Below are 15,625 nucleotides of genomic sequence, written 5' to 3' on the forward strand. Positions count from 1 at the left end.
CAGATTTTAATTTAGAATGGAAATTCATGTGTTTATGCAACAAATGTTAGTGCATCGAACCAAATCAATGAGTTTTCTAATCAAACCGAATCGCACCAAATAGTTTAACTAAAACGTGTTGTTCCTGTATCGTATCAGAAAATATGTATCTAGATACAGTTGAAGTCGGATGTTTACATACACCTTAGCCAAATACACTTAAACTAAGTTTTTCACAATTCCTGACATTTAATCCTAGTAAATATTCCCTGTCTTAGGTCAGTTAGGATCACCACTTTATTTTAAGAATGTGAAATGTCAGAATAATAATTGTATTTATTTAGCAGACGCTCTTATCCAGAGCGACTTACAGTTAGTGCATACATTATTTTTTATTTTTTCATACTGGCCCCCCGTGGGAATCGAACCCACAACCCTGGTGTTGCAAACGCCATGCTCTACCAACTGAGCTACATCCCTGCCGGCCATTCCCTCCCCTACCCTCAACGACGCTGGGCCAATTGTGCGCCGCCCCATGGGTCTCCCAGTCGCGGCCGGCTACGACAGAGCCTGGATTCAAACCAGGATCTCTAGTGGCACAGCTAGCACTGCGATGCAGTGCATTAGACCACTGCGCCACTCGGGAGTCCAATAATAGAGAGAATGATTTATTTCAGCTTTTATTTCTTTCATCACATTCCCAGTGGGTCAGAAGTTTACATACACTCAATTAGTATTTGGTAGCATTGCCTTTAAATTGTTTAATTGGATCAAATGTTTCGGGTAGCCTTCCACAAGCTTCCCACAATAAGTTGGGTGAATTTTGGCCCATTCCTCCTGACAGAGCTGGTGTAACTGAATCAGGTTTGTAGGCCTCCTTGCTCGCACATGCTTTTTCAGTTCTGCCCACAAATGTTCAATAGGATTGAGGTCAGCGCTTTGTGATGGCCACTCCAATACCTTGACTTTGTTGTGGTTAAGCCAGTTTGCAAGCCTTCCCCTTTTTCCTCCAAACATAACGATGGTCATTATGGCCAAACAGTTCTATTTTTGTTTCATCAGACCAGAGGACATTTCTCCAAAAAGTACGATCTTTGTCCCCATGTGCAGTTGCAAACTGTAGTCTGGCTTTTTTATGGCGGTTTTGGAGCAGTGGCTTCTTCCTTGCTGAGCGGCCTTTCAGGTTATGTCGATATAGGACTCGTTTTACTGTGGATATAGATACTTTTGTACATGTTTCCTCCAGCATCTTCACAAGGTCCGTTGCTGTTGTTCTGGGATTGATTTGCACTTTTCGCACAAAAGTAAGTTCATCTCTAGGAGACAGAACGCGTCTCCTTCCTGAGCGGTATGACGGCTGCGTGGTCCCATGGTGTTTATACTTGCGTACTATTGTTTGTACAGATGAACGTGGTACCTTCAGGCATTTGGAAATTGCTCCCAAGGATGAACCAGACTTGTCTACAATTTTCTTTCTGAGGTCTTGGCTGATTTCTTTTGATTTCCCCATGATGTCAAGCAAAGAGGCACTGAGTTTGAAGGTAGGCCTTGAAATACATCCACAGGTACACCTCCAATTGACTCAAATTATGTCAATTAGCCTATCAGAAGCTTCTAAAGCCATGACATCATTTTTTGGAATTTTCCAAGCTGTTTAAATGCACAGTCAACTTAGTGTATGTAAACTTCTGACCTACTGGAATTGTGATACAGTGAATTATAATTGAAATAATCTGTCTGTAAACAATTGTTGGAAAAATTCCTCGTGTCATGCTCAAAGTAGATGTCCTAACCGATTTGCCAAAACTATAGTTTGTTAAAAAGAAATTTGTGGAGTGGTTGAAAAACGAGTTTTAATTACTCCAATCTAAGTGTATGTAAACTTCCGACTTCAACTGTACGTATTGAATCGTCTTGAAAGGTAAAGATGCACATCCCTATTAGACAGCTACAGTGCCTTCAGAAAGTATTCATACCCCTTGACGTATTCCATATTTTGTTGTGTTACAGCCTGAATTCAAAATTGATTAAATATATATTTTTCTCACCCATCTACACACAATACCTAATAATGACAAAGTGAAAACATGTTTTTAGAAATGTTAGCACATTTAATGAAAATGAAATACCTCATTTACATTAAGTATTCACACCCCTGATTCAATACTTTGTAGAAGCACCTTTGGCGGCGATTACAGCTTTGAGTTGTCTTGGGTATGTCTGTATCAGCTTCACACATCTGTATTTGGGGATTTTCTCCCATTCTTCCTTGCAGATTTTCTCAAGCTCTGTTAAGTTAGATGGGGAGCGGCGGTGAACAGCAATCTTCAAATCTTTCCACAGATTTTCAATGGGATTCAAGCCTGGGCTTTGGCTGTACTACTCAAGCACTTTCACATTCTTCTGAAGCCATTACAGCGTTGCTTTGGCTGTATGCTTGGGATCATTGTCCTGTTGGAATGTAAATATTCGCCCCAGTCTAAGATCGTTTGCACTCTGAAGCAGGTTCTCATCAAGGATTTGCCTGTATTTGGCGCCATTCATTGTTTCTTCTATCCTTACCAGTCTCCCAGTCCCTGCTGCTGAAAAGCATCCCCATAGCATGATGCTACCACCACCATGCTTCACGGTAGGGATTGTGTTAGACGGGTGATGAGCTGTGCCTGGTTTTTGACAGATATAGTGCTTTGCATTGAGGCCAAAGAGAGTTGTCTTATCAGACCATATAATCTTTTGCCTTATGATCTGTCTTTCACATGCCTTTTTTGCTGATGGAAGCCACTCCTGAGAAAAAGGCACATGACAGCACACCTGGAGCTTGCAAAAAGGCGAGTGAAAAGCCCAGATTGGTGGTGCTTTAGAGACTGTTGTTCTTCTTGCAGGTTCTCTCATCTCAGCCAAGGAACTCTGTAGTTCTATCAGTGTTCATTGGGTTCTTGGTCACCTCCTGACCAAGGTCCTTCTTGCTCGGTTGCTCAGTTTGGTCGGACGGCCAGCTCTAGGCAGAGTCTGGGTAGTTCAACATTTTTTCAATTTCCCAATGATGGAGACCACTGTGCTCTTGGAAACTTTCAACACTTTAGAAATTGTTTTATACCCTTCCGCACATACATTCGGAAAGTATTCAGACCCCTTGATTCTTTCCACATTTTCTTACGTTACAGCCTTATTCTAAAATTGATTAAATAGTTTTTTCCCCTCATCAATCTACACACAATATCCCATAATGACAAAGCAAAAACAGGTTTTTATACATGTATTCAGACCCTTTACTCAGTACTTTGTTGAAGCACCTTTGGAAGCGATTACAGCCTCGAGTCTTCTTGGGTATGACGCTACAAGCTTGGCACACCTGTATTTGGGGAGTTTCTCCCATTCTTCTCTGCAGATCTGATATAGAAATTAAAATATATACAGGTTAAAAGTAATGACTAAATGTTCCACCCTTAAATATAGTTGTGAAATGTTCTTGTTTTAAGTATGATTAGTACTTTCTTAGTAGTGACTAATTATTACACTCCGAAACTGTGTGAAAAGTGTTAGAATCATAAGACTATAAACTGATAATATGTGTAGCTTAGTTAGAAGTACAATGAGGCAGTCAGAATATTGTGTGTGTGTGTGTATGTGTGTGTGTGTGTGTGACCTGATGGTCAGGAGAGCAGTTTTCAAGTGGAAAACTACAACCCGCCTAAAGAGGGGTGGGATTTTTGTATGACGTGTGCGTATAAAAATATTGTACGACCATTTTGTGGCAGAATTCTCAATGAATAAAGGCCTGACTATGCATACCAGGACTCTGTCCGTTTCTTGATCCAAAAGCATTACAACCTTTTGGGAGACGCACAAAGACACTGAAATAGTTAGTAAATAAATTATCTTTAACAGCTTGGTCCTTTCGAGCCGGATTCCAATACCTGCCTCTGTCATTCCAGGTAACTCTGAAAACCGTCGACGGGCGAATGATACATTCGTAAATAGAAAGACCTGCCCTTTGGCATTAAGGGTTAAAACAGGCCAGAGGACACCTGATTCATGACAGAGACGGTGACGGAATCCAAACCTACATTGAATCTCGGCTGCAAGGAAAAGGTCGGTAGTCTTTATTCATTAATTGGGGCAGTCTGGGATTGCTCAGGGTGGGTCCGTAACGATTCACAGTAATAGGCCATTACCAAAATAAACTACCCTGTATTCAGAGAACCTGTAGTAGATTATAGAACAGTAATGTTCAACAAATAATCCGGGATAAAGAAATACAGTGAAAGAGAAGTGAAGAGAAGGTTAATATAATTGAGTAAATTTGGACGGTTAAGATCACTAGGAGAGGGAGAACCCATTTCTGTTGTATGAGACTGTCAGGAATTGTCAAGATTACATTTGAGGGGATAAATTCCTCTGTAACGGTATGAGATAATTCTGGGGGACTAGTCAAGACTACCTATACAGGGAGGGGTGATTCCAGGTGTTGTGTGAAATTGTTTTGAATTACTTGTTATATTGAATTGTTATATAGAAGAGATGGCTAAGGGATTTTTAACAGTACCAACCATGGGGGGCAAACCCTCACAAGAGGTCCCAGAATTTACTGGGGACGAGAAATACATGGAAATGCGAGACAAACGAAATGTGTATTATGGACCTAATAGGAGAAAGAAATATGGCTTTGAAGGGGGAACTCAGAAAACTTAGAGAAAGAAGGGAGAATAATAGACAGGACCGAGTAAGAACAGAAGGGAGCAGAGTATTTAATAGCCACACTAGGCGAGATAGCGGGTAAGGGTAGAAACCCAGGAAAGAGTGAAGGCTACAACGGGGGGAATAAGTGCTTTAACTGTAACAAGGGGGGTCCTTTTGCAAGAGAGTGTAAGGCACCTTGTACTTACTGTAATAAGACAGGGCATCAATCCCGACACTGCAGAAACATAGGAAAAAACAGACAAGGGCAAGGACAAAAAAGAATAGGAGGGATATGAGAAATCTTGTTGGAGAAAAAGGTCACGTGTACGGGGTTGAGCATATAACGTCAACACATTGTATTTCGGTCAAGCTTCAAGGGGGTAATTCGATTTGAGAAATGTTGAAAAGTAATGTTAGATGGAAAGTCAGCAATAGAGGATAGAGATTGTACAGGGTTTCCTGTGTGAAAAAAGTAATAGAAATTGGGTGATGAGAAATGTTGAATTGCATTGTTTAAGCAAGAATGGTATTAAATTCATGCTTTCTAGTTATGTGTATGCAAATATGTTATTCGTTTTTGGTGGTGTGTGGATAGAATTTACTAATGCCAGGATTTAGTAAACGAAGCAGAGAGATGTAGTGAGAGCAGTGGAAGGGATACCCCACCCTAAGACGGGGGTACACCAGTTCAGAAGAGATATGGAAGGGCTGACCACCAGCTTTAAGCTGAATACAGGTGAACTAGAGAGGGCAGTCAGACAGATAGTGTGGAAGGACTGGGAGGCAGTAAGGGGAAACTGGGTTGGGAACGCGCCGTTGTTAGAGTGGGAAGAGGGAGGGGCTTATGGAGATAAATTGGCACAACTCTGTGATAATCTGAGAGAATATTATCACAGACATGCAGACTTCTCCAAAGTCCACGAGTGTAAGCAGGGAGACAGTGAGACTATTAGTCAATACCTAGAGAGACTGAGAGATGTGTTCAATGCAAACAGTGGATTTATTAAACAATAGGTATATATTTTAATAAATTAATGCAACAGGTTTAAATCAGTAGATTACCGGAAGGTGGTTATGGGCTTGTTATTTATAGGTTTAGTGAATTTAATGAAACATGGAGTTATCCGATGTGTTCTGGGGGGGGGGGGGTTTAGTTTTTTGTTTATTTCCCAGGACTGAGGAAAATCCCCTACAGTATATGTTTAGGAACAGTAGGAGACAACGTAGCAAACCATTTTTAAAATATATACCTGGAATAAAATATCACTGCTTACTTATATGAAGTAAGGGATTAAGTTTGACAAATGAGTGAAATATGACATTAAGAAGGGTGACAGGAACACTATACGGGGAAACAGATATTTCCTATGTTCTTGATTATATTTTACATTTTGGCCATTTGGCAGACGCTCTTATCCGGGGCGACTTACAGTTGGTGAGTGCATATATTTTCATACTGTAAAGAAAGGAACAATCCTACGAGATAATGTCTGGCATAAGGATAAATTATTAAATTGATTAAAATCACTGTTTTGATATGCGGAAATATTGACACATGGGTAAAACAATGTGTCAATAGGGGGGATAGGTTAGATGGTAGAGCAGGTTAGGAAACACTTTGTGGCCTATGGTATAACGAATTACAAAATATATATATATATATATTTTCAAGTGTTTGGAAGACCTTACAGAATGCCACAGTTGGCAGGACCAGAACAGGCAGACATAGAACTAGAGAATACACTAGCAGAACACAAAAGAAAATTGTTTGTTTACCATACCCGTATGTCTAAGAATTTGTGTCCTACAGGAGAATTAAAGGAGAAGGTGACTCATAGTATACAACCTGGAGACTGGGTGTGGATCCAATCGTTGAGGAAAAAGGATTGAAAGCAGTCACGCTGGGAGGGACCATACCAAGTCCTATTGGTAACTGCCTTTGCTATAAGAATAGCTGAGAAAGCCACTTGGGTCCACATTACCCACTGCAAAAAGGTAGGCCCACATACCAACACCTTTGAACACACACACAGAGTTAAAGAGAAGAACTGACCCACTAGGGTTCGGGGGTAAACTCTGTTAACGAAGAAACCCTACCCCGACCTTTCATCACTGTGGGGTGTTTATAGAGGTGTGGGTATGGGGAAGTACCAGGCAGGTGGGTCAGGGACAGGATTGGGATGGCGGTTTTGGGGGACTCTGAGCTGCATCATCGTGTTAACCATATTATGGATTAATCCAGGTCAACCTAAACAGGAAAATGATTAACAAAATAATACCAAGGCACTGATTCGATCTCGTAGAAATACTGAAACCAAGAAAGACTATTGGGGGAATGATTATTTTATAGTAAAAGTCAGTTTAGGACAAGATGGGGGATTCAAGATACCATTCGACTTCTCCCATGAAGAGATAGGAGGTTTTGGGGGCTTTGGTAAGAAGGGGGCGTGTACAAGAAAATTAGGTCCTAGAAGGTATGGTAAATACATTTGCACTGGGGAACGCTCATGTCCTTGGGCAAGGGTGTTTAAACATACCTGGGGAACATACTATGAGAATGGGATGGACGCAGTACACCGATGGGGAATTAAACAAACCCATGATAAATGTAAAACGGAACTGGTGATAACGGTAAAGTCAATTATGCAAGATGACATAGCAAGGAACTATTGGGTCTGTGTTGATGATTTCGGGGCAGATATATGTTTGAGGTAAATTTTTCAGGAGAGAAATTAATCTTCCACCCCCGAGACAGAACAGCAGGTAGATCTAATGTTATCACCAGAGGTATCAAAAAATAGTCTAATACCCCTTGGAAGGCCCTCAGAAGGAATCCTAAATAGCACTAAACCACCAAGGGTAGAAGATTTCCTCTTGCAGTAAATGAACCAAGGAGAAGTAGAAGGAATTTCAAATGAGAACTTCTGGGTAAGGTGGATGAACTACACAGCTAGGGCGTTGGGTCAAACTAATTGTTATGCCTGTTCAACAGGTAGGCCAACCCTTCTAACTGCACCTATGCCTCAGACCATGTTCTCTTGTGTGATAGATTTGGGATCAAACCAAACCTCAACTACATTTACATTACATTTTAGTCATTTAGCAGACGCTCTTATCCAGAGCGACTTACATGAGCAATTAGGGTTAAGTGCCTTGCTCAAGGGCACATCGACAGATTTTTCACCTAGTCGGCTCGGGGATTAGAACCAGCGACCTTTCGGTTACTGGCACAATGCTCTTACCCACTAAGCTACCTGCCGCCCTTGCGCAGAGGCCATGCTAATCTTCTCTGTATCGTTCCAATTTTAGTATATGTGCTGCCGAAGCAAGTAATTGTTCTGATATTAAAATAACCACTCTTAAAAAGGATAATACTAAAGCACCCCAATTCACCATGACCCCCGGAGATTATCAGTGTTATAGACACCAAAGTAATGCGAATCGCGGATTTACAAGATGGTGGGAGGTCATTGTTGTATGTTTATCCCCAACAATACAGCCCCAGATGGTACAGTAACTAGAGCACTGGCAGGTCTCACTGCATTAAGTAAAGAATGGGCTGAGAACTGGGGGGTGAATACATCAATGACTGGTTGGTTTGATAACATGTTTGGAAAATGGAAAGCTATTGTTGCAACTGTTCTGGGTGCAGCTATAGCTTCTATGGGTATGTTTGTTCTTTGTGGATGTTGTCTTATTCCCTGTGTCCGAGGGTTGGTGAGTATGGAGTATGCAGTATGCAGTATCACAGCAGATGGTGAGATACGGCCCAATCCCGGACTCCGACCTAAGGAATGAAGAATATGACCCACCAGGCTTGGTGGAGGACGATGACGATTCAGATAGTTTGAGACTGGATGAAACTTTTCTTAGTTCTAATGTGTGAAGGTTGCAGTGAAAATCTAACGAAGAACTGTGACTGGATGTTTTCCTAGAACTATAAATCTCTAGTTTAAAAGTAATTGTAATGATTTTCTGTGTATTAAAGTGTGGATAATTTAGTCAAAGGGTGGATTGATATAGAAATTAAAATATATACAGGTTAAAAGTAATGACTAAATGTTCCACCCTTAAATATAGTTGTGAAATGTTCTTGTTTTAAGTATGATTAGTACTTTCTTAGTAGTGACTAATTATTACACTCCGAAACTGTGTGAAAAGTGTTAGAATCATAAGACTATAAACTGATAATATGTGTAGCTTAGTTAGAAGTACAATGAGGCAGTCAGAATATTGCGAGAACGGCGATAACTGAGGAGTGCAGGGAGTAGACTATGATAAGAACATGTGTGTGTGTATGTATGTGTGTGTATGTGTATGTGTGTGTGTGTGTGTGTATGTGTGTGTGTGACCTGATGGTCAGGAGAGCAGTTTTCAAGTGGAAAACTACAACCCGCCTAAAGAGGGGTGGGATTTTTGTATGACGTGTGCGTATAAAAATATTGTACGACCATTTTGTGGCAGAATTCTCAATGAATAAAGGCCTGACTATGCAGACCGGGACTCTGTCCGTTTCTTGATCCAAAAGCATTACAACCTTTTGGGAGACGCACAGAGACATTGAAATAGTTAGTTAAATAATTCTCATAACAAGATCCTCTCAAGCTCTGTCAGGTTGGATGGGGAGCGTCACTGCACAGCTATTTTCAGGTCTCTCCAGAGATGTTCGACCGGGTTCAAGTCCAGGCTCTGGCTGGGCCACTCAAGGACATTCAGAGATTTGTCTCGAAGCCACTCCTGCGTTGTCTTGGTCGTTGTCCTGTTGGAAGGTGAACCTTCGCCCCAGTCTGAGGTCCTGAGTGCTCTGGAGCAGGTTTTCGTCAAGGATCTCTCTGTACTTTGCTCCGTTCATCTTTCCCTCGATCCTGGCTAGTCTCCCAGTCCCTGCCGCAGAAAAACATACCCACAGCATGATGCTGCCACCACCATGCTTCACCATAGGGATGGTGCCAGGTTTCCTACAGATAATAATTCAATTTTGGTTTCATCAAACCAGAGAATCTTGTTTCTCATGGTCTGAGAGTCTTTAGGTGCCTTTTGGCAAACTCCAAGAGGGCTGTCATGTGCCTTTTACTGAGGAGTAACTTCTGTCTGGCCACTCTACCATGAAGGCCTGATTGTTGGAGTGCTGCAGAGATGGTTGTCCTTCTGGAAGGTTCCCCCATCTCCGCAGAGGAACTCTGGAGCTCTGTCAGAGTGACCATCGGGTTCTTGGTCACCTCCCTGACCAAAGCCCTTCTCCCCCAAATGCTCAGTTTGGCCAGGCGGCCAGCTCTAGGAAGAGTCTTGGTGGTTCCAAACTTCTCCCATTTATGAATGATGGAGGCCACTGTGTTCTTGGGGACCTTCAATGCTGCAGACATTTTTTGGTACCCTTCGCCAGATCTGTGCCTCGACACAATCTTGTCTCGGAGCTCTACGGACAATTCCTTCGACCTCATGGCTTGGTTTTTGCTCAGACATGCACTGTCAACTGTGGGACCTTATATAGACAGTTGTGTGCCTTTCCAAATCATGCCCAATTAATTGGATTTGCCACAGGTGGACTGCAATCAAGTTGTAGAAACATCTCAAGGATGATCAATGGAAACAGGTTGCACCTGAGCTCAATTTCGAGTCTCATAGCAAAGGGTCTGAATACTTATGTAAATAAGGTATTTCTGTTTTTCTAAAAACCTGTTTTCGCTTTGTCATTATGGGTTATTGGGTGTAGATTGATGAAATAATAATATTTAATACATTTTAGAATAAGGCTGTAATGTAACAAAATGTGGGAAAAAGCCAAGGGGTCTGAATACTTTCCGAATGCACTGTATATGTGGCATTACAATTCTATCTCTGAGATCTATGGACAGTTCCTTGGACTGTTGTAGTGACAGCTCAAAGATGATCAAAGGAAATTGGATGCACCTGAGCTCAATTTGGAATGACATAGCAAAGGGGTGTGAAAACTTATGTAAATGAGTATTTATATATTTCATTGTCAATAAATTTACAAACATTTACATAAACATGTATTCCCTTTGTCATTATGGAGTATAGTGTGTAGATGGGTGAGAAAAAAATATATTTAATCCAATTAGAATTCAGGCTGTAACACAACAAAATATGGAATAAGTGAAGGGGTATGAATACTGTCTGAAGGCACTGTATAGAGTGCCTCACACCCAGCTTCTAAGCCTAGCTCAACACAGAACAGCAGAGCTAGCTCTCTGAGGTGCAAAGGACCACAGCAGGGGCTCTGGTTGTACTACATAATACAACAAATTACTGTGGGTAGAAACATACACAAATATGTCAACAAATGAAATATAAAAAATAAAAATAAAAAATAAATTATTCAGAGGTCTGCATGTTGCCTTCACCTATGTACTATATGAGCGCTGGTTCATTTACATAAGAGATGTAGACTGTGTTATTATCCAATTAATAATGGGAATAAAGGTACTTAACCACTTTGCCTTCACATACTGATGAGATATTGAGTGATTAAATTAATTAATCAAGTCTGATGATCTACTCTAATGGCTGATATACTAAATAAAAATAGCATATTATACACGGTATGCGTTATGATAATTTCATGCTAGGCCCAGTTTTACGAATGTCATATTTCACTGCTATCGTTTTCTGTGAGTTTTGGCTTACAGTAAGTCAACACAAAACAAACATCATGGTACTGTGATAAATTGCCTACAAATGACTAAATCGAGGCAAGTCAATTATGCGCTCCATTGTGTGTTTTCAGTGACAGCGGTGCTGTATATCAGCTGTTTATCCGTCTCTTTCTGGGGTAAACCAGCAGAGTAAAACCCTGAGGTCACAAAGCATAATGGGAGAAGGGTTGAAGCCGTCTCCGGGACACAGGGTACTAACCCTAACCCTAACCCTAACCCTAACCCTGTTGTAAGATACGGCATCTAATAAACACACACACACACACACGGACGCGGACTCACACAGAGACTCACACAAGGCCTCACATACACACATGCTAGCACACACCCACACACACTAGTGTAGCACATGGGGATGTATGAAATGTACCCCTCAGCCTAAAGTGTCCCCACTTGCGGCAGTGAATAGCTAGCTTTTCATGTGGCGTGACTGGTAACACGCTTCGGGAGGGTGGTCACGTGTGCTAGCAAAGCAGAGGTCCTGGGTTCGAGCCTCGGTTTGAGCCGAATCAGGAGGAAGCGGTACTCGCTAAGCAAGCAGCGTGACATCCGTTGTACTAACACACACAGACTAACACACACACGCTAGCGAACACACACACGCTAGCACACCTACGCTAGCACACATACACACACATACAGTAGGATATGGCGTCTAGTAAAGGCGACAGGGAAAAGTTATTATGTGGCGTGTGAAACATGTCACACTCATCTATCTGGAGTGTCAGTGTACGAGTGTGAGGTTTTACCGCAATGATTTATTCCCACGATGCTTTGCTAAGACTATGTGGGAAAACAGGGATTGAGGTTGAAGTGTCTAGATTCACATGCAATGTCTTTCCTGACACCATGCTCGAGACGTGCTTCTTCACAATTCTCCACCCTAGCTTCCCGCCAGTCAGAATAATCAAAATGGCAGCATCTATAATGAAGATTTCAGAGATGCAAGCAACAGCCCGCAGCGCTCATTTGCCACTTTAAGAGGATATATCAATTGAAACAGCATCCTAAAAAAAATAACACGCTTCAAAAGCCCCTTCCTGATGCCTCCTCTTCTCCTCTCTTCTTTTCGTCCTTCGCGGTTTCCCTCCGCTCGTCATCGCCATTGATAATGATCGCCTACGTTCACCCAGGGCCGTACTAAGTGGGGGAGACGTGGATGGCAATGAGCACCTAGCCAGCCCTGCATTAATTGGAAAGAGGCTGTGAATAATGTACGCAGACTAAAGCTATATTTTCATCCAGCATAAAACATTAACGCCTTGGGGTTGGCGTTTCGGTTTCAAGGAGTCCAGGCCATAGAAGCCTTAATTGGACCAATTTAAACACCTCTGTGCAAGACTTCAGCTCTTTCTCTCTATTCTAGCCCTGGTGACTGGGTTGTGTAAGTGGTGGCCGTGAGATGAAACATTGCCTGGTTGCCTGTCTGTTCCTCCTTCGCGCAGCAGAGGAATCACAGCTATCGATTGTGGTTTAAAGTCGCAGGGCTCTCAAGTGGGGAATAGCCCAATATGGTGACCTTTACAACCCACACGCCTCGCTCAGCTCTGTGGAGAATTAACTGGGGTTTGGATGCTACCAGGGTCCCTGAGCCAACAGACACAGAAGTAGACATGAACACACACACACGCACACGTACACCTACACATGGACGTAGACATGTACACAGTGACACACAGGCACGCATGCGCCCACACACACACACAGCATGGTGCCCTGATTCCAGATAGACCTTATTTTTATCTATTTACATCAGCTATTGCTTTGGCCTGCTTCGCTCTATGCTCTAATTTTCCTCTTTGCACTGCGTTTCTCACCTCGGCTGGAAGCAGGCTTAGTGAAGGATGGCTCTAAACGGGTGCTAATAGACACCCAAAGTGCATGTAATTTCTCCCTAGGAAAACCAAGAAGGAAACGTGAGTGATGCTTTGATACTCTGGAAATTCTACCATCTGTGACACAGAGACAGTGTCTAGGAGCAACAAACTGAGAAAGGTTGTAATGCCGAATGTAATTTAATTTTTTTTATAATAATGAAGTATTTTCCTATTTTACTTCCATTGTCCTCCAAAGAGTGGCTGAATGTTTCTCCCATAAATATTGTCCTGAGACAGTGTTTAACAGTATGAAACAAACCTTCGTTTTACAGGACCTGAGCTGGCATCCATAGAAACCATATTTTCAATGTACTACCTTCGTAAACAGCCCATTTTCAATTTCACACAAGCCATTGATTTGGAAGAAAACATTGAGGCCGGGCGATATGCCTCAGAAATAGGAACGCAAAAAGAAAATGACTTTTAGAGAGAAAAGGTAATGAACTACATTATAAAGAGACAGGGTGTACTCAGCCAACCCACATAGCCTCTCTGATGGATGGATTGCAGGTGGCTCTTACCATTAGAGGAAGAGGCTGAAGGGTTGGTTAGGGATGTGCTTGGATCCTTCCTCCCTGGCTGGGTGGCTGTGTACAGGGTCACAGGGCCAAGTGGGACTAAGGGGACCACCACTTTCTCCTGCTCAGACAGACCCTCCTCTGAGCTGGTGAGCCCACCGGTGGATGTCTTGAGTGAGGGGCCTCCGCTCCGATGCTCCATGATGGCATTGTCCTTACTTCCTTTGCTGCCGAGCTTGGGCCTCCCTTCAGTCGGGTTGACCTTAGCCGACCCTGGGGGTGCCTGGTCCTCCTCTGCTTCTGTCCCCTCGGGCAGTGAGGCAGGTGTGGCTGGGGGAGGGGCCTCCGTGTCGGTCTCCATAGAGCCCGTCCAATACTTGAAGGGCTTCATCAGGTTGTTGACGAAGCTGTGGAGAACGCTATTGGTAGTCTGGGCCTGGAGCGTTGGAGAGGTCTGGGAGGACAGAGGGGAGTCCGATGTCCCGAAACGCCCCTCCTCGTCCCCCTCATCCTCCACCTCCTCCTGGGCAGAACCTCCGTGGGTCTCCAGACTCTCCAGAGCAGACAGACCCAGGGTACTGGTCTTAGTCTTAGGGCTGGAGGAGGCGTCCTGAGGGGCTCCAGTCTTGGATCGGTCCTGGGTCTCCTGGTTCTCCTCTCCCCAGCGCTGGGTACTCTCCCCTGGCTGGAGGAGGATTACCACGTGCTCCTCTGAGATCTCAGATGACACATTGCCTCCAGCGATGGAGCTGATTCCCTCCTTGTCCAGGTCCACGATGCCAGTCCAGGTGGAGAGTTGGGGGAAGGGGTCAGAGCGCTGGGGCTCAGTGTCTGAGGAGTTGTTCTCTGGCTCTCTGTATTGGAGGAACCCCACTGACTGGGCTGCCTGGACTCCTGCTTCACGTTCTGTAATTATATCAAAAATATATTAGCATTCTTATTTGCTTTCCTGGCAATAAGGCATGGGTTTTAAATAATAATATTTGCAATAAGCTGTGACTCATCCATATTCTTATATGTTGATGACCTCTGTTTTTGATTTTGCTTTCAATAATAAAGTATAAATAATACATGTAGACATGTTCCTCCTCTCTCCTTGGGTTACTTTATTTTAGGGCAAAATCTAAGATAAAACTTAATTACGTCTGTATCAATTTAGTCCCTGTCAATCATCCTCCATGTCACGCCGAGGAGGAAATGCAGCCTAATGCAGATCACACGCTGCACAAACACAATCAAATCCAAGCACACAGCACACAGGAGTGTACAGTCATTCCAAAGTGAACTTGAAACTAAGACAAATCACCAGCGGTCCAGTAACATTATAAACACTATAGAATGACACTGCAAGGACATTGAGGCTATAGCCAGTGTACAGATCACTGCTGGGTCTCTCTAAGTCTGTATTGAGAGCTTGCAGATGCTGATACCAGACACTGGCTGGTTGCTACAGTAGAAGATTTCAGATCCCAGAAGGGACCAAAATGTCACTGAATCCCCTCTGTATTAATTCATGCATGAGACAAACAACACGCACTAATTAATGGGAATTAAACAGGACGGTTGCCATGGTGATGGTGACCCTGCCGTTACCTCGGTAGCAGTAGGCGTCGAAGCGGGTGGTGGTTACTGGGAAACCGGTGCGGTTGGGGTTGTGGTAGACAGTGCGCACCCCTGGATCATCCCCACCACAGTTGCGCCGGGGAAGGTTTATGGGGTAGCGCACGCTGCCATCGGCCAGCCAGCCTGGGTCACACTGGTCCAGGCCGGCCTGCCAGGCTAGGTAGAGCTGCCCTGCCGTGGCCAGCTGGGCACTTAGAGAGTGGCAGTGGGTAGAGGCTGTGGCCAGGCTCAGCTTCTCTGGTACAGACGAGTGGAACACCTCACCTGGGAG

At 43.3% G+C, this 15,625-nt stretch overlaps 1 protein-coding gene across 1 annotated transcript in view; it reads right to left on the minus strand.

Annotated features, from left to right (window-relative positions):
- LOC311131028 (uncharacterized protein) overlaps positions 1-15,625 on the minus strand; it is a gene marked incomplete at both ends in the record, with an annotated part of 129,038 nt that overhangs the window by 76,901 nt on the left and 36,512 nt on the right. The window contains 2 exons of the mRNA XM_084163853.1: positions 13,735-14,637; positions 15,325-15,618. Coding sequence (XP_084019979.1) covers positions 13,735-14,637; positions 15,325-15,618 — 1,197 coding nt within the window. The remainder of the gene's footprint in view (positions 1-13,734; positions 14,638-15,324; positions 15,619-15,625) is intronic.

Source organism: Coregonus lavaretus, assembly GCF_964263955.1.
Source record: "Coregonus lavaretus genome assembly, chromosome: 6".
Lineage (NCBI taxonomy): Eukaryota > Metazoa > Chordata > Actinopteri > Salmoniformes > Salmonidae > Coregonus > Coregonus lavaretus.